This window comes from Cydia splendana, chromosome 10, assembly GCF_910591565.1.
Source record: "Cydia splendana chromosome 10, ilCydSple1.2, whole genome shotgun sequence".
Taxonomy (NCBI): domain Eukaryota; kingdom Metazoa; phylum Arthropoda; class Insecta; order Lepidoptera; family Tortricidae; genus Cydia; species Cydia splendana.
Window position 1 is genome coordinate 16,931,997 of NC_085969.1, and position 20,855 is coordinate 16,952,851.

General features: G+C 36.8%; 2 protein-coding genes across 2 annotated transcripts; one reads left to right on the top strand and one right to left on the bottom strand.

The window, feature by feature from the left end:
• Positions 1–1,721: 1,721 nt before the first annotated feature.
• On the top strand, positions 1,722–17,075 carry LOC134794373 (integumentary mucin A.1-like). Its single transcript, XM_063766175.1, has 3 exons — positions 1,722–1,913; positions 14,853–15,246; positions 15,758–17,075. The coding sequence occupies exons 1-3, from the start codon at positions 1,847–1,849 to the stop codon at positions 15,873–15,875; spliced, it is 579 nt and encodes a 192-aa protein (XP_063622245.1). The 5' UTR covers positions 1,722–1,846; the 3' UTR covers positions 15,876–17,075.
• A 593-nt stretch (positions 17,076–17,668) lies between these two features.
• Positions 17,669–20,168, bottom strand: LOC134794374 (crossover junction endonuclease MUS81). The gene is made up of 3 exons (XM_063766176.1): positions 19,064–20,168; positions 18,289–18,715; positions 17,669–18,010 (listed from the first exon to the last, which is right to left on the bottom strand). Exons 1-3 carry the CDS (start codon positions 20,065–20,067, stop codon positions 17,672–17,674), a joined length of 1,770 nt encoding a protein of 589 aa, XP_063622246.1. The 5' UTR covers positions 20,068–20,168; the 3' UTR covers positions 17,669–17,671.
• Positions 20,169–20,855: the final 687 nt, after the last annotated feature.

Here is a 20,855-nt window from a genome sequence, read left to right on the forward strand (position 1 = left end):
TCCATATCATTATAGAAATTTCCATTTTCCAGCAATAGCTGGAAGCTATAAGCTTGAACATATTCCTTGCCAGGGTGCTCACTGTAGGTCCATTGTGATTCCCACTAGTCTGGAACTAAAAAAACACATGAATTAGAGCATATTTTTAAAATAACCGGCTACAGGAGCCGCGGACAATCAATAGACTATTTGACCTTAAGAACTTATAAAGTAATAAAATAAATTACTTTTGAGAAAATATTAATAATAGGTAGATTGAAAATTATCCTTTAAACTGCTAAAATAATTATTTTATGTAAAAACTACAACTGTTCACTGTTTAACAAGTATCTTATTCTTATTTGTTTCATAAGTCGAGCGAGAGTAACCAAAAGTATGCAATGAAACTACATATGTAGTTTCGAAAGTCATCGGGTACTAGGAAGTAATTTATATGTTTAAAAGCAACTAAAATAATCAAAAGTAGGCACATTGTGATACATAGTTTCAAAAATTCGTCAAGTACTTCAATTATAACGGTAATTTCTTCTGCTTAGAAAGTTTTTTTTAAAGACAAGATAAAGATTTTCTTACCTTTTCAATGTAAATACAAATTTTATAATATTAAAATATGTGGTACAACAGACAAACATCGGCGACATCAAGACAGCCATGAGACAGTAAACAATGAATTTGACATTGACAGTCTTGACACTACTGCTTAATCTATTAAAATTATATTCGACAAACAGCAAAAAATGTTAAATTGGTATTAAAACTTATTCTACGAAGGTTTTTAGTATCATTGTATGTTATAAGTACGTAAAACTAATTATTTAAGTATATCTAACTCAGTTTTAAGTAAATTATTAATTTACCGGTTTAATGTCCCAGCGTAGGATGTGAAGTGTAATGCACACTTAACGTTAGGTTCGTTCATTCCATTCACGTCGGTCAATTCTATGGATTCGAAAGACGTAAGCCAAAACGAAAGAGTTTCCCGGTAGGCTTCAGTTGGTTCGTTCGAACTAATTTACGTGCGGATGGCGCTCTATCGTTCGATTTTCACGGTAGAGCCCCAGACCTCTACCTGCTACCGGAGCTTGCTCTTAGTCTATTATGAATATTATGTATGATTCAAGCGAACAACCGAGACAAAAGAAATCCAACCTACCACTACCGAAATAAACAGTCAAGTCGGGAAATTCCCTCACCACAGACAAGGCTCACCGCGAAACGCGAAAATCGAAATTTCGTTATCTGCCTCTCTATCGCTCGCAAGAGTGATAGAGAGGCTGATATACCTAACGAACTTTCTATTTTCGTGTTTAGCGTTAGCGGTAGGCCTGCTGTTTGTGCTGGTGGCGCCCCCAGAGCAGACGCAGAGTTTTTAGTAATAATTGGCAGAAAAAGAGAAAAGACATGAATTCAATAAATTACAGTATTTATAAAACGTTAATTTGCGCGCCATCTATTAGATTGCGTAGGAAGTGGTAACATTTTAAGCTATTCAGGGTATGTAATATCATTCATCCTTTGTTTAAATTTTAAATTAGTTTAATGTTACATTTTGACTATTTTGAATAGTAACACTAATCAAATAAATAACCACAATAAATTATTCTAAGGTTGAAGTATTGAAATAGTTTCTCAGTTTTTTTGATTATGTATAATATTCAAAGTTTATAAATAAGTCTTGAATAGTCTATATGATTATATTCTCTTTGGTATTGCCTACCAATGGCAACAATCTGGCAACAGTGGCAACATTGCGTTCTTGGTGGATTCGTCAAGTCAACGCAAAGTGTAGCGTAATTTTGGAATTCTTGAAATAATCTTGTAAGAAATAGCTAGAAAGTCTTTCAAGATGAAGAAAGTAATTTTTGTTTGCTTGTTGACCGTTTCCGTTTGCCTGAGTGAGCCGCCGAAGCCCGGTGAGTAAATCTCAAACAATCAGTTAAATGCCAATCGGTCAATTGCGTTTGATCAGATTCCAACAAACAGAATACGAGGATAAAATAAGTCTTTCGTGTGCCTGTATTTTCTTTTTTTTCTAACCCATAGTATAATTTTATTTTAGTATTCATTATAAATCCCAATTACCTATATGTAACTGTTTTCAGAATGTGGGTATTTTAATTTACCCTATTTTATGTATAAACCCTTTCTCTACGACGTCGTGATTGAATTTTAATCAGCAAAACAAGTTGCTGCAGAAAGAGAACTTATGACGTAAATATTTTTTTTAATTGCGAAAAACTTTTATCCGATACTTTTGACTATGAAATTATTTGTGCTTATTTCCTATCAAGTCATCATCTCAACCAATTAGTATGCCAGTTTGTCCTTGGATTATATCTATGATATCTATCTCAGTCTTAGACCCTAATATCTCAGTAGCAGTGCATTTCTGACAATAAGACATTTGCCGAAAGGCGACATGAATACAAACATTATTGTTTGCTCCATGACCTTTAAAATTCGCTTAATTTATCTCAGTACAGGGGTCAGACACAGGTTTTAATAGCTTTATAAATAGTTCTGATTAACCCAAAGCAGTGCCCAAGAACAGCAGTAAACATTACATATTGAGTTGCTTAACTTCAAACTCGGGTAAATCTGTCTGTCAGATTATGCGATTTTGGTATTAATAAAAAGGTAATGGGGTAGATATTTGTTGAGAGGGTTGAATGGATTTACCCGAGCTTGAAGCTAAGCGACACACTATGATTCTTAACATCTTATTCATATTAGTGTCCATATACACATGAGGGCCAACTGTGAATATCAAAATTTTGTTATCTGCTTCTTTATCACTTTTGTATATTTGAATGATAGAGAGGCACATAACGGAATTATTTATAATAATTAATTTTCGCAGTAGACCCTTTGGGGACATATTTGCAATAAGTACATTGACTCGAGATAAGAATAAATACTTGTTCTCATTAAATGTCCACCATTAGTACATTTTTCTTTATATGTGCAATAAAACTTAAATAAATAAATGAATATATATATATATATACACACACTGTCACACACTGTATATGCACACTGTCTGACAATGCATTAGTAAAAACATGTAATAGGGAAGTGTACAAGGGAAAAATGTATTCTGTATTGATCTGGTGAAAAATCGTGGGGTAAAACACGTGGCAAATCATTTAAATTAAATATAAATACCTATTGAATTGAATATTAAAATGACTTCCTATTTGTTACCCTGGAATACTTTCTGCCAGGTTCTCCCCAAATTGCATGATGCTTTTGCAAATTCACAGTGTCACAAATATTTTTTATCAACAGCCACTAACTCAATTTCATCATGTGTTGAAATAATACTGCTACTAGCTTGAATAACATTTGTTGAAACCTTGTGTTTTTCGGTTGTACTTAATCATAAATGTGCAATACAAGGATTACAAATATTATTAGCTAATTGTACAACCATTTACAGTTTAAACCATGTGTGGTTCCTTTTTTGTATCAGAAAATTTATTCCTCAGATTGTAAGAAAGGTATTTTACACTTTGTTGCACAATATTAGATCAAACCCAAGTTACTAACAAGTTTTTACTAATCCATTTGAACATTTTGAACCAACATCTTCTGTGTTGCTTAACTTCAAACTCGGGTAAATCCATTCTACAATCTCAGCAATATTTACCCTATTACCTTTACTTAATACCTAAATCGTATAATCTGACAGATGGATTTACCCGAGTTTGAAGTTAAGCAACTATTATAGTCATAGTAGGAGATATTTGTGACATTATCTATGAAAAGGGACCTTATTGTCGATTGCGCCATCGACATTAAGGTCCCTTTTCATAGATAATGCCCCATTTAGTGGTGACAATGCAATAATTTAATACCATCAAATTCATCTGATGACAACACAAGCCTTCTTGAGCTTACTGTGGGGCTAAGTCAATTTGGGTAATGAGGATGTCCAATAATATTTATTTATTTTTATGATGGACCCAGGAGACGCAAGTGGAATTATTCCTTTAATACTTGTAAACTTTTCGAATTTAGGCTCACATTACGTTTTGACAACAATCCAATTTATCCAATAAGTACCTCTTACATTGTAGTGATAAAGTACAGTCGGCAATAAAATGTGTTTCAATAATAAATATTTTGAGATAACTTGTGACTTGCGTATGGATACAGTTTAAACTGTAAATTGATCTCACATATCATTCATACTCATGCTCTTAGCAGTATGTGTGCTACAATGATCTTTGACCTACTCCACATTTACTGCCATGGTTGGTGATTCGCACACAACTGTAATTGACTTAGGTCGCCTATTGTACAGAAATAGCATGCATATTTTTAAACTATTCGTTCTCTTGATAAACACAGCTACTTACACAGAAATGTGGTCATTAAAGTAAGCAAATGTAGTTGAAATAATTATCGAGTGCTATACAAAGGCGGTCATGAGTTTGAATCCTGGGAAGGACATAATTGTATGTATGATGCGTACAAGTATTTAGTCCTGATTAGTAGACATTTTTTTACCATAGTACTGTCGCTATCAGATATATTGGAGCGTTCGAGGTGCTCAAAAATATTTGAACATGCACTGTAACACGTTGACAATAGAGGCGTTTTCAAATATTTTTGAGCGCCTGCAGCTCTGATATACCTATCTGACGGCGACTGCACATGCCTTGATGAGTTAATTTAAAAGTTTTGTGTATAGTTTGATTTGTGTGATTATTGATTATACATACCTACCTACCCAATTATTTATTATGACTAGTCCAAGAGTAGAGTGCACAATCAAGTACATTGGCCGAGAATGCGAATTAGACTGTACATACATCCCATATAAATAATATGTACTATGAAAATGATGAATTTTCAAACGTTTCCACTTCATTATCTTTTACAAATACTACAGAGTCGTGCCTAGTTCTTTATGATTTCCAAACAACACATATTCAACTTTATTTCAAACACGACCGTTTATATTTCACTAACAATTTTCTTTGTATCGTGGGTGTAACTAAGGAGGATAATATCATTACGGCTGGTGTTAACTTACATAAAATCTATATAATATATCGCAAAGACGTCTCGCCTAGCCAATAGTAGAGCAAAACTAATGCACATTGGGATTTACCACATTCCTGTGTTGCGCAATTTACGGGCCTTCGCGATATTGATGTGACAAACAAATTATATCTTCTTCTATTTTGCCACGGCTCATGGGAGCCTGGGGTCCGCTTGATAACTAAATAGGTATCGCCGTGGCATAATTGAATTAGACGAATCGACCTTGGGAATTTCCAGGGGCCTATTTCGGGTACGTTATCAAGGGGACGCTAATCCAGAAAAATTACAGAGTGATTCTTTAATAAAGGCTAAGGTAAGTACTGTTCCAGGATAATTACTCTTATAATTTAGTATGAGGGCGTCACTCTCATTTAGACAATCACTCAGGGGCATTGACTTATAGGTAGGTATATTACTTTGTAAAGACTGGCCTTATGGCTCCTCTACACCCAATATGTTGGGACAACGTGTAGAGGGGGTATTGGTGTCGTTTGGCTTATTGCTATCTCATTCTACCGCATGGCTGCGTCCCTTGGATTGGCTGGCGTTGGCCCATCGTGTAGAGGAGCCATTACAGGCACTAGGAATAGGGCCAGTTCGTGGGTGTCAGAATCGCATTTAGTGACACCAGGACGCTTCACTGCACTGATCCAACACGCAAAGACACGTGGATAGGGCTTTGGATACTGAAGGCCTATTGTTTGTTCTGATTATCTTCATGCACCTAACTATTAACATCCTGCCATTATCAGACGCCATATGATTAATCTTATGAGCGATATTTATCTTAATAATTAATGAACCACTGTTTACAGTCAACGTCAAAGATTATGTTTAGGTACACTTTTGCAGCTTAGTCCTTTGTAATAAGGCCAAAAATGTCAACATTGATATGGACAGTAAAGTCGATGCCCTACCATACGTATCCACTTATCTGTGACTTATCTACAGCTAGTATATCGACGTGGGTACTTAGGTATGTTATGTTGGGACACTAACTGTAGTAGACTACCTGAAAGATATTTGAGTGCACCGATAGTCATCGTTATGCACACAAACTTCCTGGTACAAAAACCAGATGGACAAAGCACATTTTCTGCCAGATGTCCTTAAGTTTTTGCGTGAGAACTAAATACTATTACGCAGCTATGTAGGTAGACATTTGTATGGTATGCAGGGTAGATATTAAGTGATATAACACAGGCACCGCTACATTGTATAAAATTATACCTATTTCCCAACGGATCACCACTTGCTTTGGGTTCTGTTACTTTCTAAGACTTACAAAAACGGAAACCATATTGAATTACTGGCTGTCAAATGTAATTTTCTCGCAAAATTTGAGACGAAGAAGCGTCAAACGTAACTAAGCTGCAAATTAAGTAAAATACGATGTTGATTATATCGTGAGGTTTATAGAAAATTGGTCTGATGCTCAGGATTTATAACTTTTTCTCATATGTACAAGTACACATGTTTGTACTCTAGTTACAATAATTTTCTTCCCTTGGAAGTTTCCATATACATACAACACTGTTTTATTACCGACTGTACCTTCCTTTATACGGGTGCTGTTTAATATTCATACCGTCTCCCCCCCTACCGTCGTCGTGAAAATATGAATGTCAGGAAAAATATTCAGAAATCAGGAATTTTGTCAGGAAATTCTAAATTTGTATCTGGTAACCCTAGACAAGGTTCAAGATGACGCATCGCGCACGATAGGCGTACCTTTCATAGGGTTAAGGCTCTATTTATTAAATATTTTTTTACCGAGTGTAAATGCAAATTGAACTAGTGACGTGGTAGTTCTGGGACATCCTGTAGATATTATTGATGCCGTGATCTTAAAACACGATTTTACGTATTTACGTAACTAGAAACGTATTTACGTTTTTAGATACAAGAACTCCGTGAGTGGGAACAAAAAGCAAACTAATTATAAATGATCTTTGACGTCACGACTGCACCTTTAAGCAGAAGCCGTACTAAACGGCTTTAATACAAGATCGTTATTTTGACTGCGATGTGTTGCGCAACCTCACGGTGACAGGTTTCCGACGGTGGAAACGCCGGAATTTGGAAGTTGAAACACTGGCCGGAATACATTTTTTGTATAATTAGTATAATTACTTAACCTATCTTGTGTAAGCTTTGAGTTGGAACTGGAAGTCATATTGAAGATGCCTATAGTGCCTATGTGAATTGTGAACTAAACTAACAGGCCTATTCGGATTTCGAGATAATCACAAGATCTTGAGACGATTTCGAGATCAACTAGATCTACATTAGATATCGACTAGATGTGACTTGGATATCTAAGTAATAACTTGTCGAAATCGTTCAAGAGGACCTCCAGAATCGCCGAAACGTCAAATTTGACATATCTATCTTACAAATATCTTTAAATTATCCGTATCGTAACATGTTGAAGTCTAGTAGAAATCTAATTCATTTTCCGAATCGAGCCGTAAGTATGGCGTCGTTGCACAGACCATTATTTTTATGGCCCCTGTACACGATGTGCCAGCGCCGGCCAGTCCAAGGGACGCATTTATGCGTTAGAGGGAGCAAGTGATATTGCTATCTTTTTAGCTAGCAGTTAGTAAACATCTAAATCCAGAGAGGAAAATAGGGACTATGTTTGTATTGGGGTCCCCTTTCCTCTATGGATGAATGCATGCATTCAGTTTCAGTCACCAGGATGTAGGTATCACTCACTTCTTGCTACTAGATTATCGCTGTTACCAGTATTTATAACATTATGCACAAAGCCCGTTATAATTTACAAACGACAACATTGTTCTTAAGAGGTCAGAGGTGCCAAAAATTTGGTCAAACTGAAAACAAACACCATTTGTTACGTATTTTATTTATAGAAATATCACGTCACGACCTTTCCTACTAGACATGTGCGCCGATGGCAAAATCATCGGCGGCGGCGTCCGATGATTTTTTGACCGGCGGCGGCGGCGTGATCGGCGTGAAATCGGCGTGGCATAAATTTCGATACTGCATGAGAACATGGCTATTGAAACTACAGTGGAAACTGGATAAGTGGAATCGCAAGGGACCGGCTGTTTAGTTCCGCTTATCCAGGTTTTCCATTTATCCAGTTTTCCACTTAACCAGGTTCAAATAAAACGTTTTCTCACTTACAGAGGCTCTCGCTAACAGAGGTTGTGGATGCTAGTAATGTCGCTTATAGAGGTCACGTATGGTATGATCAAGACTTAAATAAGCATCTTTTATTAAATATGTATGTAGATATGTATGTATTAACAAAAATAGGTATGTAATCCTGACTTAAAAAAAAGCAATACTGTAAATAATCCACAGTACCTACTCGTATACAATTTTCAAAATTACTAAAACAAAATCACTCCTAATATTGATTTATGCAAGAGAAACCAGTATAGTTAAATAAATCAATGTACCGATTGTACTTTAATGCAAAAAAACTGAACGATGTGTGATCTCATACAAAATACGTAGTTAAAACACGAACCATAATGTTAACGAAACAAACTACCCTCCTTTACGGCTACCACCAGTTTTGACATTGACAGATTAACTCGCGTCTACGTAAATTACTTTCTATACATCTCGCTTGCACTAATATGCGAGTACGAGCGAGATACATAGAAAGTAAGTTACTTAAACGTGAGTGAATATGTCAATGTTAAAACTGGTGGTAGTGCTTCTAGTGACGGTTTATTAAAAATACAAATTTTATAACGCCGAGTTATTCCACTCATAGAGGTTTCGGAGACGGCTGCTTCCAGTTACAGAGGTAAAAATAAGAAATATTCGAAAAAATGGATTTCGCTTATAGAGGTCCCAAAATTCCACTTATAGAGGTAATTCGTTGCCAAGGGACTGGAACCGAGAACTTGGGTCCACTTAAAGAGGTTTTCCACTAACCCAGGTTCCACTTATCCAGTTTCCACTGTATATATTATTCCTTCTGAGTATTTACTAGGCTATCCAAAACATATTACGTGAGTTTTCTAAATTATTGCCGAAAATTATATACCAGCATGTCACTTGGCAACCATTTCTTACGGTTACCAAAGTTTACGTTTATACGCCGGTCAAATTTATCGGCGGCGGCGGCGTGGAAAAATCGTCGGCGGCGGCGGCGCGGCGGCGCGGCGCACATGTCTATTTCCTACTGATCTTGACTTGGCGTCGGTCGGTATCTAGACGGTCAAATTTTAAAGACACAACATTATATGTGACGTCCCACGGGTAAAGGTACTTTATGGCGGTTGGCGCTTTCGCTATTATTAACGCCGCTCCAATATTATTGCGGCGCTATGCGACGTAGGCGCCAGCCGCCATAAGGTACCTTTTGCCGTGGAACGTTATATATAAACTTACTCGGGGGCATATATAATACAGTACAATTGTTATTTTTACTAATTTTAGCGCTGCTGCAAAACCCGTTTACCTTTAATAGGTTATTGACCAATATTTTTAATACTAAAAATCATAAAAGAGATACGGAGGATATCAAATATTTTGACTTTGTATAGGTGTACACAGTCGCCATCAGATATATTGGAGTGGCCGAGTTGCTCAAAAACCGGCCAAGTGCGAGTCGGACTCGCGTTCCAAGGGTTCCGTATATTACACAATTTTTAACAATCAGTGCCGGATTAAGATATTTTGATGCCCTAAGCATTTCTAGGTGCCCCCTCTCCCTAGGGTCATCAAGATTACATTGATTTTTTGGTAAATTGAGAGAAGTTCATTGCCGCATTACAGCTGAGAATGGAAATCAGTCACATCATTTTATCACGAAAATTGACAGTGCCGCAGCAGTAATGTTGCAACAGAGTACCTAATGCTGTTGCAGTCGCCACCCGAATGTCACCTTTATCATAGCGTAGAAAGTAATAGAAACGCGAGCGAAGCGAGCGCGGAAATTTTTCGATATAAAAACGCAATATGATAGACAGTTGTACATTTTTACTTTTAGTATGGAAATCAGTCACATCATTTTATCACGGAAGTTGACAGTACTGCAGCAGTAACGTTGCAACAGAGTAATGTTGCTGCAGTCGCCATCCGAATGTCACCTTTATCATACCTTATAAAGTAATTGAAAACGCGAGCGAAGCGAGCGCGAAAATTTTTCGATATAAAAACGCAATTTTAGTTTTAGTCCCAACCAGGCGCGAATCCAGGATTTCATACAGAGAAGGGATGGGACAGTTTTCTATCAGCCTAGCTTCGCATAGGGCTCGATATTTAAGGGTCTCAGCGAGGTTGTTTTCATGCATAAAATATGCAAGAAAGCAGAGAGCTTGGAATTGAATTGGCGAAGTGTGAGAAAGGCAGTAGGCCCAGCTGCGAAAGAGGAAAGCTTGGATTTGGATCCACGCCCAAGTGTAATTAAGGCAGAAGATCAACTTTGCCGTAAGGCAGAAGGCCTCGCATAAGACCTAACGCCGAACCGCAAAAGAGTGGGTTGAAATCGAATCTATGCATGTAATCACGACTCTTCTACTGCTACCGATTGTTTCCCACAGAATTACGCGCCATTATTTTTGCAAATTAGCTTTTGGACAGCTAAAAAAGTCGTGTGGTAAAAACGATGTGTCTGTCCCTAATTTTAAAATTTGTTCACCTTTTTCAACCTGGCATTTTGGTGCCCTCCCTGAACGTGGTGCCGTAAGCACGTGCTTGTTTTCTTATTGGTTACAAAGTCTTTATTAATTCAACCATTAAAGTCGACGAGTAAAAAAAACTTTGAGCTAGCTCTCAATTTAACATATTTTTTTTAAACATTATTTTTAATTTGACCTTACAATTACTCGTAAGTAGGTAAGACCGTTAAATATTTAAAATGATTATCTTATCAGAAAATTATCACCAATTACTCTAAGAAAACTACTACTCTAAGTAATCCGGCACTGTTAACAATGTATTTTTTATGTGAAACGTGAGTGAAATCTCTTTAAAAAATCCGTAGGGGTCGGATCAAAAACTGTAATTAAGTCCGACTCACGCTTGACTGTACATTTCTAATAGGTTTTCCTGTCATCTATAGGTATAGACCTATTTTATGTATTTTTTTTTAAATTTAAGACTTAGTAGTTTCGGAGATAAGGGGGGGGGAATGGTCATTTTTTGCCTATTTTCTTGAATAACTTCTAAACTGTTTATACGAAAATTATAAAAAAAATATATTTGAGATCCTTACAATAAGCTCTTTCATTTGATATGTAACATGATATAGTTTGAAAAATTATTTTTTTTCATTTTTTCATTTACCCCCCAAAAGTGGCCCCCATGTTTAAAATTCATTTGTTTACGTTACATGTCCGTATTTGGGTCACAAACTTACATATGTGTACCAAATTTCAACTTGATTGGTCCAGTAGTTCCGGAGAAAATCGGCTGTGACAGACGGACAGACAGACAGACAGACAGACAGACAGACAGACAGACAGACAGACGCACGAGTGATCCTATAAGGGTTCCGTTTTTTCCTTTTGAGGTACGGAACCCTAAAAATGTCTAAACTGACGCCTTGACAATAGAGGGGTGACCATATTTGTGAGCACCATGGCCGCTCAGATATATCTGATGGCCACTGAATAGTCACCGGCAATAATATATTGCACAGCGAAGCGTACTAAAACACTTAATATTTATGGCACGCTATTAAGTATCTTCAAATTTTTCAATAAAGATAATTAGTTCAAAATCAATAGCGATAATTAGTTCTGCGGTAATTGACTATCATGAAATAGTAATTTAATGTAAACCAACTGCAGTTTTGTTGCGAAAGTCGATTAAATATGTATTATGTACCTATCGCCGTTTATAAATTACCAATCGTCGTATACCTTATTGGAAAGGCATAAGGTCTACACATGGTCAATAAATAATGTTAGTGTTAAATAAAATAAAGAACGTAGAATTTTGTACATTTGACCCTCCTATTCCTATCTCTATCGCACGCGCATTTGCTGTCCCGCCGTGAATCTAGTATGTACCTAACTGGATCTGGCATGAGGGGGGGAAATAACCGAACCGGATAGTATTATGTACCTATCTTTCAGTAGGAGTAGCAGCGAAAGCGCTATAGTATTGTTTGTCCTTGTCACAGTCTCACATTTTTTTTGTAACAAATAAATTCGACCAATCATAGTGTCGCATTGCGTATGTTTTGTCCCTCACGGAGGCACGCGTATACCACTTCTATAGGATTCTACCTTCTATGTGTCCCGCCATGATACCGGCGGTCAATGCCATTATGCGAGCGGGGGACCAATATGTGACGTTCCACAGGTAAACGGCGGTAGACGCTTAGGTCGCTTAGCACCCCATTAGTATTGGAGCGTCGTTAATAATAGCGTAAGCGCCAACCGCCACAAGGCACCTTTACTCGTGGAACGTCACATATAATTATGCGTGTGGTATAGATATAGGAAACAGCGGTACAATGTACGAAATTATTTGTGCTTGCGTCCGTACTGTAGAAGTACAGTCAACGGTAAAAATATTGGTGTAGACAACTTACTCAAAAATATGTCCCATAGTTCTTAATTCACTGACAGAGTTATGGGACATATTTTTGAAATGATTTGTACACCCATATTTTTACCGTTGACTGTACACATTGAATTATAATATTGGTTGATGTTCAAATTATGTTCGTAATTATATACGTCAATTATGACATTATGACCCACTACAAAAATAAAAATTATGCATGACTATCTATCGTTCTTATTTAATTTCAGAATGGCAAAGTGTGGAGTGGTGAATACTTATTATTGTAGTCATTTGACAGTTTTGGTGACACTTTCACATTCTGTCACAGCGAAGTGTGTAGGCCCACTCTTTAATTTGATATTAACGTCTATCCAACAACTTTGTCAGTAGAAAAAGGCGCGAAATTCAAATTTTCTATGAGACAATAACCCTTCGCGCCTAAGTTTACGTTCCTAAGTTCCATAATAAGTATAACATAGTATAATAAGAGTCGACATCAAATATATGTTTACACTTTTGCACCTTACTCCTTTGCAATAAGGCGAAAAGTACGGCTTTAAAATGACAGCGTTTTACACAAAAATAAAACGCTAATTAAATAACTTACCATATTCGGAACCTAAGAATAAATAATATTGAGAGTGGCAACACTGTTGTAGGGGGCTATTCATAAATTTAAGTCATTTCAAATTTGGGCGGGGGGGGGGGGGACAAAAATCGTCAAAAATAGATGACGTCATGTATGGACAGCCCCTAGGTCGTATTGTCTTTTTCTAGCATATACGTCCCTCTCTCCCCCACACTCCTACCACACAGGCAGGTTGCTTTGTCAGTTATACAAGACAAATTTTCAAGTCATTGTCTCAAAATTATACATATTTGCACCATGCAGGATTAAAAATTTAGGTTCCGAATAGAGATGCACCGGATATTCGGTTACTATCCGGTATCCTATCTCGCCCTTATTTTAATATCCGGCCGGATACCGGATAGTATTAACTATGCTTGATATCGGAATATAATCGTACTCGATTATTATTTTAAAACAATTTAAACGTTCCATTCACTAGCTCGCGCACTAATTTCGTACCTAGTGATAGACCTATATGAGTCCGCGCGAAAGTTCATTACGAAACAGGTCAAAACTTCCACAATGCGCATCTGAAATACCGGAATGTAGGTATATTTCCACCGGCCGAATATTCGGCGGCTGAATACCGAAACTTCGGCCTATGGTCAGGCCGTACATCCGGTATCCTGTATGCGGCCAAACAACTATCCGTTGCATCTGTAGTTCCGAATCCGAAGTAATTTGGAAATAATGAGAGAAAAAATAGCCTATTACCATTTTTGAGGACGGAAATATACTGAATTTAATAATAACCGTAGGTTACTTACTTTAAATGTAGGATACAGTATTCTTTTTTGTGTGATTCATGCTTAATGTCATAAAGCCAATATTTCTCTATGAGTATAAATTTAAAAAATGTTATTAATATTTTTTACAAATTTTCTGTGATTTTTTATATTTTTACATTTTTTTTTAAATACCTAAATGTAATATATTTATTTGGATTATGTGTCGACGTAATCACTAGATTTATTACCGCCATACTAGCCGAGCGTACCTTTCTTGGCCTAAAAGGATTATTAACACTGATACATTAGTAGTCTATAATTAATAGAACCAGGCAGTACTTTACGGAAATCCATATTAATTAAAACAAAAATATTGTTTGCTAATCAGTGAAATTATAACGTGCTAGTCAATCAGTGCTAATGCTAACCCGTTTATATACTTGCGGATTTTTGCATGCAATTAATGTTTTACACCCTCCCACTGCTGCAAAAATAAATACGCAAATAAATATAACACGTCAAATCTTGATACAAAAAAAGTACCTATGTATATTAGTATCCCGCGATATAGGCCTAAGCTAGTGCCGGGACCCCTAGTAGGTACAATATCTGACTTTACACTAAGAACTGCAGAGTATTCGGTTAGTTTCGTTCTGGCATTGTTCTCTTAATGATTTTTTATATATACATTTTTTAAACTGATCGGAAATGTGTTTTTAAACGTAACTAATAACGGGAAGTGCCCAATTTGTCTCTTTTTCTAATTTAAATGGTTTAAACGCCGCTTCGCGCTTTGTGCTAAGGTCGCCGGCCAATATTCGTTTTTATTTATATGATTATTTTATTCCTAAGAGTAAACTATGACAATGTAAATCTAAATCTAAGCCTATCTTTCCGCTCCTCTAATGTTACATTATTTTTGATTACAGCGGAAGCTGCGGCCTCCACTCCTACAGTCCCCGCGGGCGCCTCTGCCGCCCCCGCTGCCCCCGCCGCCGCCGCCCCGGGCGCCGCCGCCGCGCCGGCGCACGAGGCCGCCCCGCCGGCCGCCGCGCCGACCACAGCACCGAGCACACCCACACCCGCTACCGTCCCAGCCAGCCCTCCCACCGCGACTAACGACTCCAAGAACGCTACGGTGACACCGACGCCCGTCGTTCCGACGAACACCACCAACGATACTGACGATAAGAAGAACAAGACTACCGCCAAGCCTGATACGCCGGTGACGACGCCGACGATCCCGACGACCCAGAAGGCCCCGACTACGACGGAGAAGGCCGCTGTCACCACGGAGAAGCCACACGCTTTGCAGGCTAGAGGGTATGTTATCATTTAAATAGGTATACGAGGTAATTTTAATAGGAGTGGCAAAAGTATGATCTAAGAATTAAAGAAAAGGTACTTAAGGGGCCCACTGATTAACGACAGGCCGATACCGTCCGCCGGACGGTATCGGCCTGTCAGTTAGAACAAAATTTTGACAGTTCCGAACAACTGACAGGCCGATACCATCCGGCTCGCTCTGTGCATGAATGTTGGCGCTCAAGTTGATTTAAGACGCATTAATCAATATGAATGTGTAGTCCCATAATTTTTTCTACTCAGTGCGTTGACGGCGCTTGTATTTCCCCCACCACGCACTTTGCACAAAACCAATATTTAATATTTAGGTTCAGTTTATCAATAAACGGATACATTGTTGATCAACACAATTAACTTACCATTGGATTACAACCTCCCTCGCATTTGGCTTGTATTTATATTTTGGCTGCGAAATCCCAACAATCATCACACATGACCATTTTTTAACACGTCATTTTTTAAATTCCAGTTTTGACGGCGCGAGCTTCGTCGGCGGCATCATCCTCACGCTAGGGCTCCTCGCCATCGGCTTCATGGGCTTCAAGTACTACAAGGCCCAAACTGAAAGAAACTATCATACTCTCTAAGCTTAATGTCTAACTTCACTTCAATTATCTACGTAAGTGCACCTAACTTTATTTTATTTCACGTACACTTAGAAGTATTTTCATTTGTTTGACACTGAGTGAGTGCCCTAAGCACATGTTCAGGATACAGGGTGATAATTGAGTTATCGAATTCATTGGTGGCTGGTCATTAAGTGTTAGTGCTCTTTGTATAGCAAGATAGTCAAAATTTGTGAATCTGATACGAGCCACTGATTTTATGTTTAAATGTTAGGTTTAAGTGTATTTGGCATTTATCTTGCTGGTCTTTTTTATTTTGCGTTATTATTGAAGTAGCTTTCTTTTGTTTTTAACTTTGGTAATTCTATGTTATAATTTTTTTAATTTTGATTCAATGTATGTATAAGGATAAGGATGCAATCAACATATTTTGTAAATTTTATCTGATGTTAAAAATGTTATATTAGTCGATGTTTATAAGTATCCACCTTTTCTAAACTAAATGTGGTGCCATGGCCTCTCAAACAACCATAGCACTTTCTACGATCTGCATTTTCTTACTTTCTTGCATTCAAACTTCAAACGATTTTAGTTTTTAATAGAGATATTATTATTGTTAAGTGTAAGTATAAGGAAACGCAATGTGATGATGAAAATAAGGGTCTAAAATATTAGCTATTTTGGTTTGGCACATGAAAGATGAATCTCCTACGAAATTAATCATTTTATAAGCGTAAGACCCAGCGCATGAACCAATCGTAAGACTCCTATAGTGATTTTAGTAAATGATTTAGTTTAAAGTATTACTTGAGTTATTAACAACGCTCTGGGGAAAACAATTCACTCGAATATTCTTGTATTAATCAAAGAAGTCTCAAGGATGACGTGACGTCAACATATGCACAAATACAAAGATTCTTGTGTGTTGTTATTTATTACGCGCATTTACTTATCTGCATTTGTAAGAAGATAACGCAAACTCAAATAACTAATGAATCTCTTCTTTATAGTGTCAAACCAATTCTGTATATTTTGATTTTGTAATTTTGCACGCTGATATTGTGAACTGGAAAGATTCCATCCTAAAGTGCTCTTAATTGATCTGAACTATTTATGTATATTCTGAAGCTTTACAACCACTAGAAGTTTCCTGTCATCTAAACTACTGCTATCAGCTAAATGTCACAGTCAATAGTTATATGAATAAATTTATATACCAAATATTGTTGTTTTATTTAGTAAATGGTACGTCATAAACCCACTGCGCCTACCAATCCGAGATAGTATTGGAAAACGAATGCGAACGGTTTGTACTTTATTCAAACCAGGGGACAAAATGTCCTACGACAAGTTTCACACACAAGTCGCGCAATGTCGCTAGATATGTCAAGCGTAATCGTTCGACTTCGCTTGACATGTCGCGGGACATTCGTCCCCTAAAAACTGAAAATCATAATTAGATTCCAAAAAAAGTAAGATAATGTTGCCACTTTTTACTAGCGCGTATTTTTGCGCGTATATTTATGTAAAAATAAGTACTTTTTTAAATCGTAGGAGTAAAATTACCAATAAATAAATTATCTTAGCGTGTTTATATATAACAAAGAATTTACTATTTTACAAACAAATTATTGCAGTGGCAACATTTTTTGGAATGTAATTACGATGTTATGTTTAGTGTATCCCTGGCTTTATAAATAATGTATACAACTGAATCAGTTGCCCAATACGGTTATTAGACATACAGGTATTTTCGAATATTATTGCTGCATCTGTTTCCATTACTTTAAATATACTTAAATAAAAGAAACGCGTTGTCAAGCAAGATCTATATTAGAGAACAAATGGTAGACAGATTTGCTGACTGTAGGCCCCACATTCCTGTTCAAATCGCCATACTTCAAATTGGCAAGTAAATATTCTCCCTCTTTCTGACTACAGTTTTCATATGCCTCAATAAGGGAGTGTGGGGTTTTGTAAACCTCAGTGATTGCCAAAGCTTTTTCAACAGAAGCACCTTTGAGTTGAAGTAGCAATTTAATGAAAGTCTCTGTGATCGTTAGAGGCTTCGTTTTTTTAGATGCCTGGTTGAGAAATGAGAACGTCATTAGCTCGTCCCCTTGTGGTCCTCTGTTGTATCCTTTTAAATATTTATCCTGAAACATTAAGAGCAGATTTAGAAACGAAACCAGCTGATGTTATTTTCTAAAACCTGTTTTTAGGTACGTAAGTAATAATCAAGCTGCTTTTCCTTTTTGAAAAAAAAAATTAGGCTAGTCAATATTTGACTGGAAAGAAATTAAATACAAATTGATTCTCATAGCAGCTGGCACTTAAGGATTAGAAGCATTGCCAATTTTTTGTACAATCTCATGCCAACTTTTATTATGTATAGATTCAGTTTCAAGGGCAGTGAATAGGTATAGAAACTAACCTTATACTCTATTGTCAGTCTTTTAGTCATCATTGCTAAAAACCGTGCAGAGTTCTTCAATGAGTCTGTCTCATGCACTTTAAAATTATCCTGCACCCTCGTGTTCTGCAAGGCTTGCATCAGAGACTGGATTGGCAGACCAACATGTTTATTAGAACCGTAATTCTCAACTAGATAAATAACATTTTTTAATCCCGACTTCCTTAATCTAAATTTCTGCTCATGGAACCTGCCATCCTTGATACTAGATCCGAGATCATCCATGCGCTTTCTCTCTACAACATATGGAAGAACAAGTTCCTGGTCCTTGTTGGCTTTGTGCTGAGCCACCCATGTGAAGTCTCCGACTTTTAAACTTCTGTACTCGTGTTTTAAGTCTGGGTATTTCTTGAACTGTGTAACTGTTGGATCATGTTTGTTTGACAATCTGAAACACAACATAAAATTATAGGTAATTTAACTGAGGCAGTGGAAAGTGGAAAAGAAGTTACTATAATTACTATAGTCAGCCACCAACTGGTTGAAGGTTTGGTGAAGCTGATTGGTATTATTATACTGAGTAAACATATAATATATAAACTACTTTTAGAAAAGGGGCCCACTGATTTCCAGTTCGCCAGACGACATCAGCCTGTCAGTTGTTCGGAACTGTCATCTTTTGCTTTTGACTGACAGGCTGATATCATCCGGCAAATTGGTAATGTAAACTTTGATTTATTGGCCTATAATAGCATCCTAGTTTAACATTATTTGCATACTTGGGAACTGTACTTACCCACTTGTTTCACATTTATCAATTAACAAAATGACATCAAAGGATCCAGGAGGCATTTCAACAGCATCCAGATTTTGTATTTCTAATACTGGAGATTTTACAGCTTCTCTAACAATTGGCCTATCAATTTCTATATCTAGTTCTACAGCTGGGCTTCTCCTTTGTGGACTGGCGCCATTAAAGATAATGTCATTAGCTGTAGGAGTGTTGGCATATTCTTTTAAAAGCTCTTGTGCCTTTGAAATTCCTTCATCTGTTAAAAAATACTCAATTTTCCTACCATTCTTCCTTTTATTTACAAGGCCTTTAGTTACTAATCTCGTCATGTTACTCCAAGCAGTATAGAAAGACTCTGGCTTTGGTCTAGTAAAAGATTCTTCACTGTGTTTCTGTGATATATCAATTAAATCTTCCTTTTTCAAAGCTGGACTATCAGGATTCTCTTTTAAATTTTCAAGGAGGCCAATAAGAATAGCATAACTGCCAGACCGGAATGCTGGTTTATATACACCTCTTTGTTTCTTTTTTGTAGCTTTAGGTTTGCTACTGCCGGAAGCATCACTGCTTTGTGCAACATTCTCTTGTTCTGATCTCAAATTTGTGTTTCCAGAACAGTATGAGTTTGAATTACAGGGTACATTGACTGGTGATTGTGGTTGACTGTCAATTCTTACAGGACTATCTAGATCATAAGTTTCTGTGTCTGAGCTCCTTGGCGATGAATTATTTGTGAGCAAATTCTTGTTATAATTATGTACTTCTAAACGCTTATCTAAGTATGCACATAATTTTTTATCAAAACCTTTAAGAATGGCACACTCAGTACCACTCTGCAATGGTAGGGGATACTTAGAGAGAGCGGTCAGTGCTTCCTTCACGACCGGCTCGAAATTACTTTCATTCTCAACTGCTTCTTTATGCAATTCTTCCAACCAACCCTGAAAAAGCGGATTTGGCTTGGCTTGTTTGAAGGTGATTCTGCTTCCTTGAGGTAGTGCGTTCATTTTATCACATTACAACTAAAAATTAAAAAGGGCAATGATAACAAAAGATACAAATTTGAGCGAAGTGTAGCTTATGTAAATACTACTTTTGTTTACCTTCTTAAATTACAAGGATCCAGGTAGGGTGTACCATTTCTGACTCGGATTTTTAATAAAGTATATTCATTAAGCACATCTAATTAAGAGCAAACTTTTCTTTCGGACTCATTAAACATATAATTAAACAATAAATAGTAAATTATTTTTTCAATTATTTTTGTCAGCCGCCGGCCCGTCGGTTGTGATGGCTGTCAATGTCATTGCATATGTAAAGTGTACGTTCAAATACGATAATTTTTAGACAGACCCTTCTAGCCTTTGTTTCCAGACTTTTATTAATTAAACAAAAACTGGAAAAATATATTTGCAACAGCGATTAATAAATTCTTTCTCAGTACCAAATGCAGCAAATTTATTTTCATACGCAGTACCGCAAAAGACCATTTTACAACGTTTACAACCCACACCTTTTGTTTCTGAACACCCCTCTAAGGGAACGCTCAAAAATAATTTCATGGAAAATTACATTTGTAGACTTAACAAAATACTAAGTACCGAAATGTACTATATATATGTACTATACTAAAAACAAAGGAATTAAAATTTTATCTCTATATTACTACTTCACAATTTTGACCACAATAAAAAAATCTTTAGTTTTCCCTAGGTTTTTCAATTATCGATTGATGTAATAAAATGGCTTGAATCATTTGGAACGAACACCGTTTGACGGTAAAGTGACAATTTGC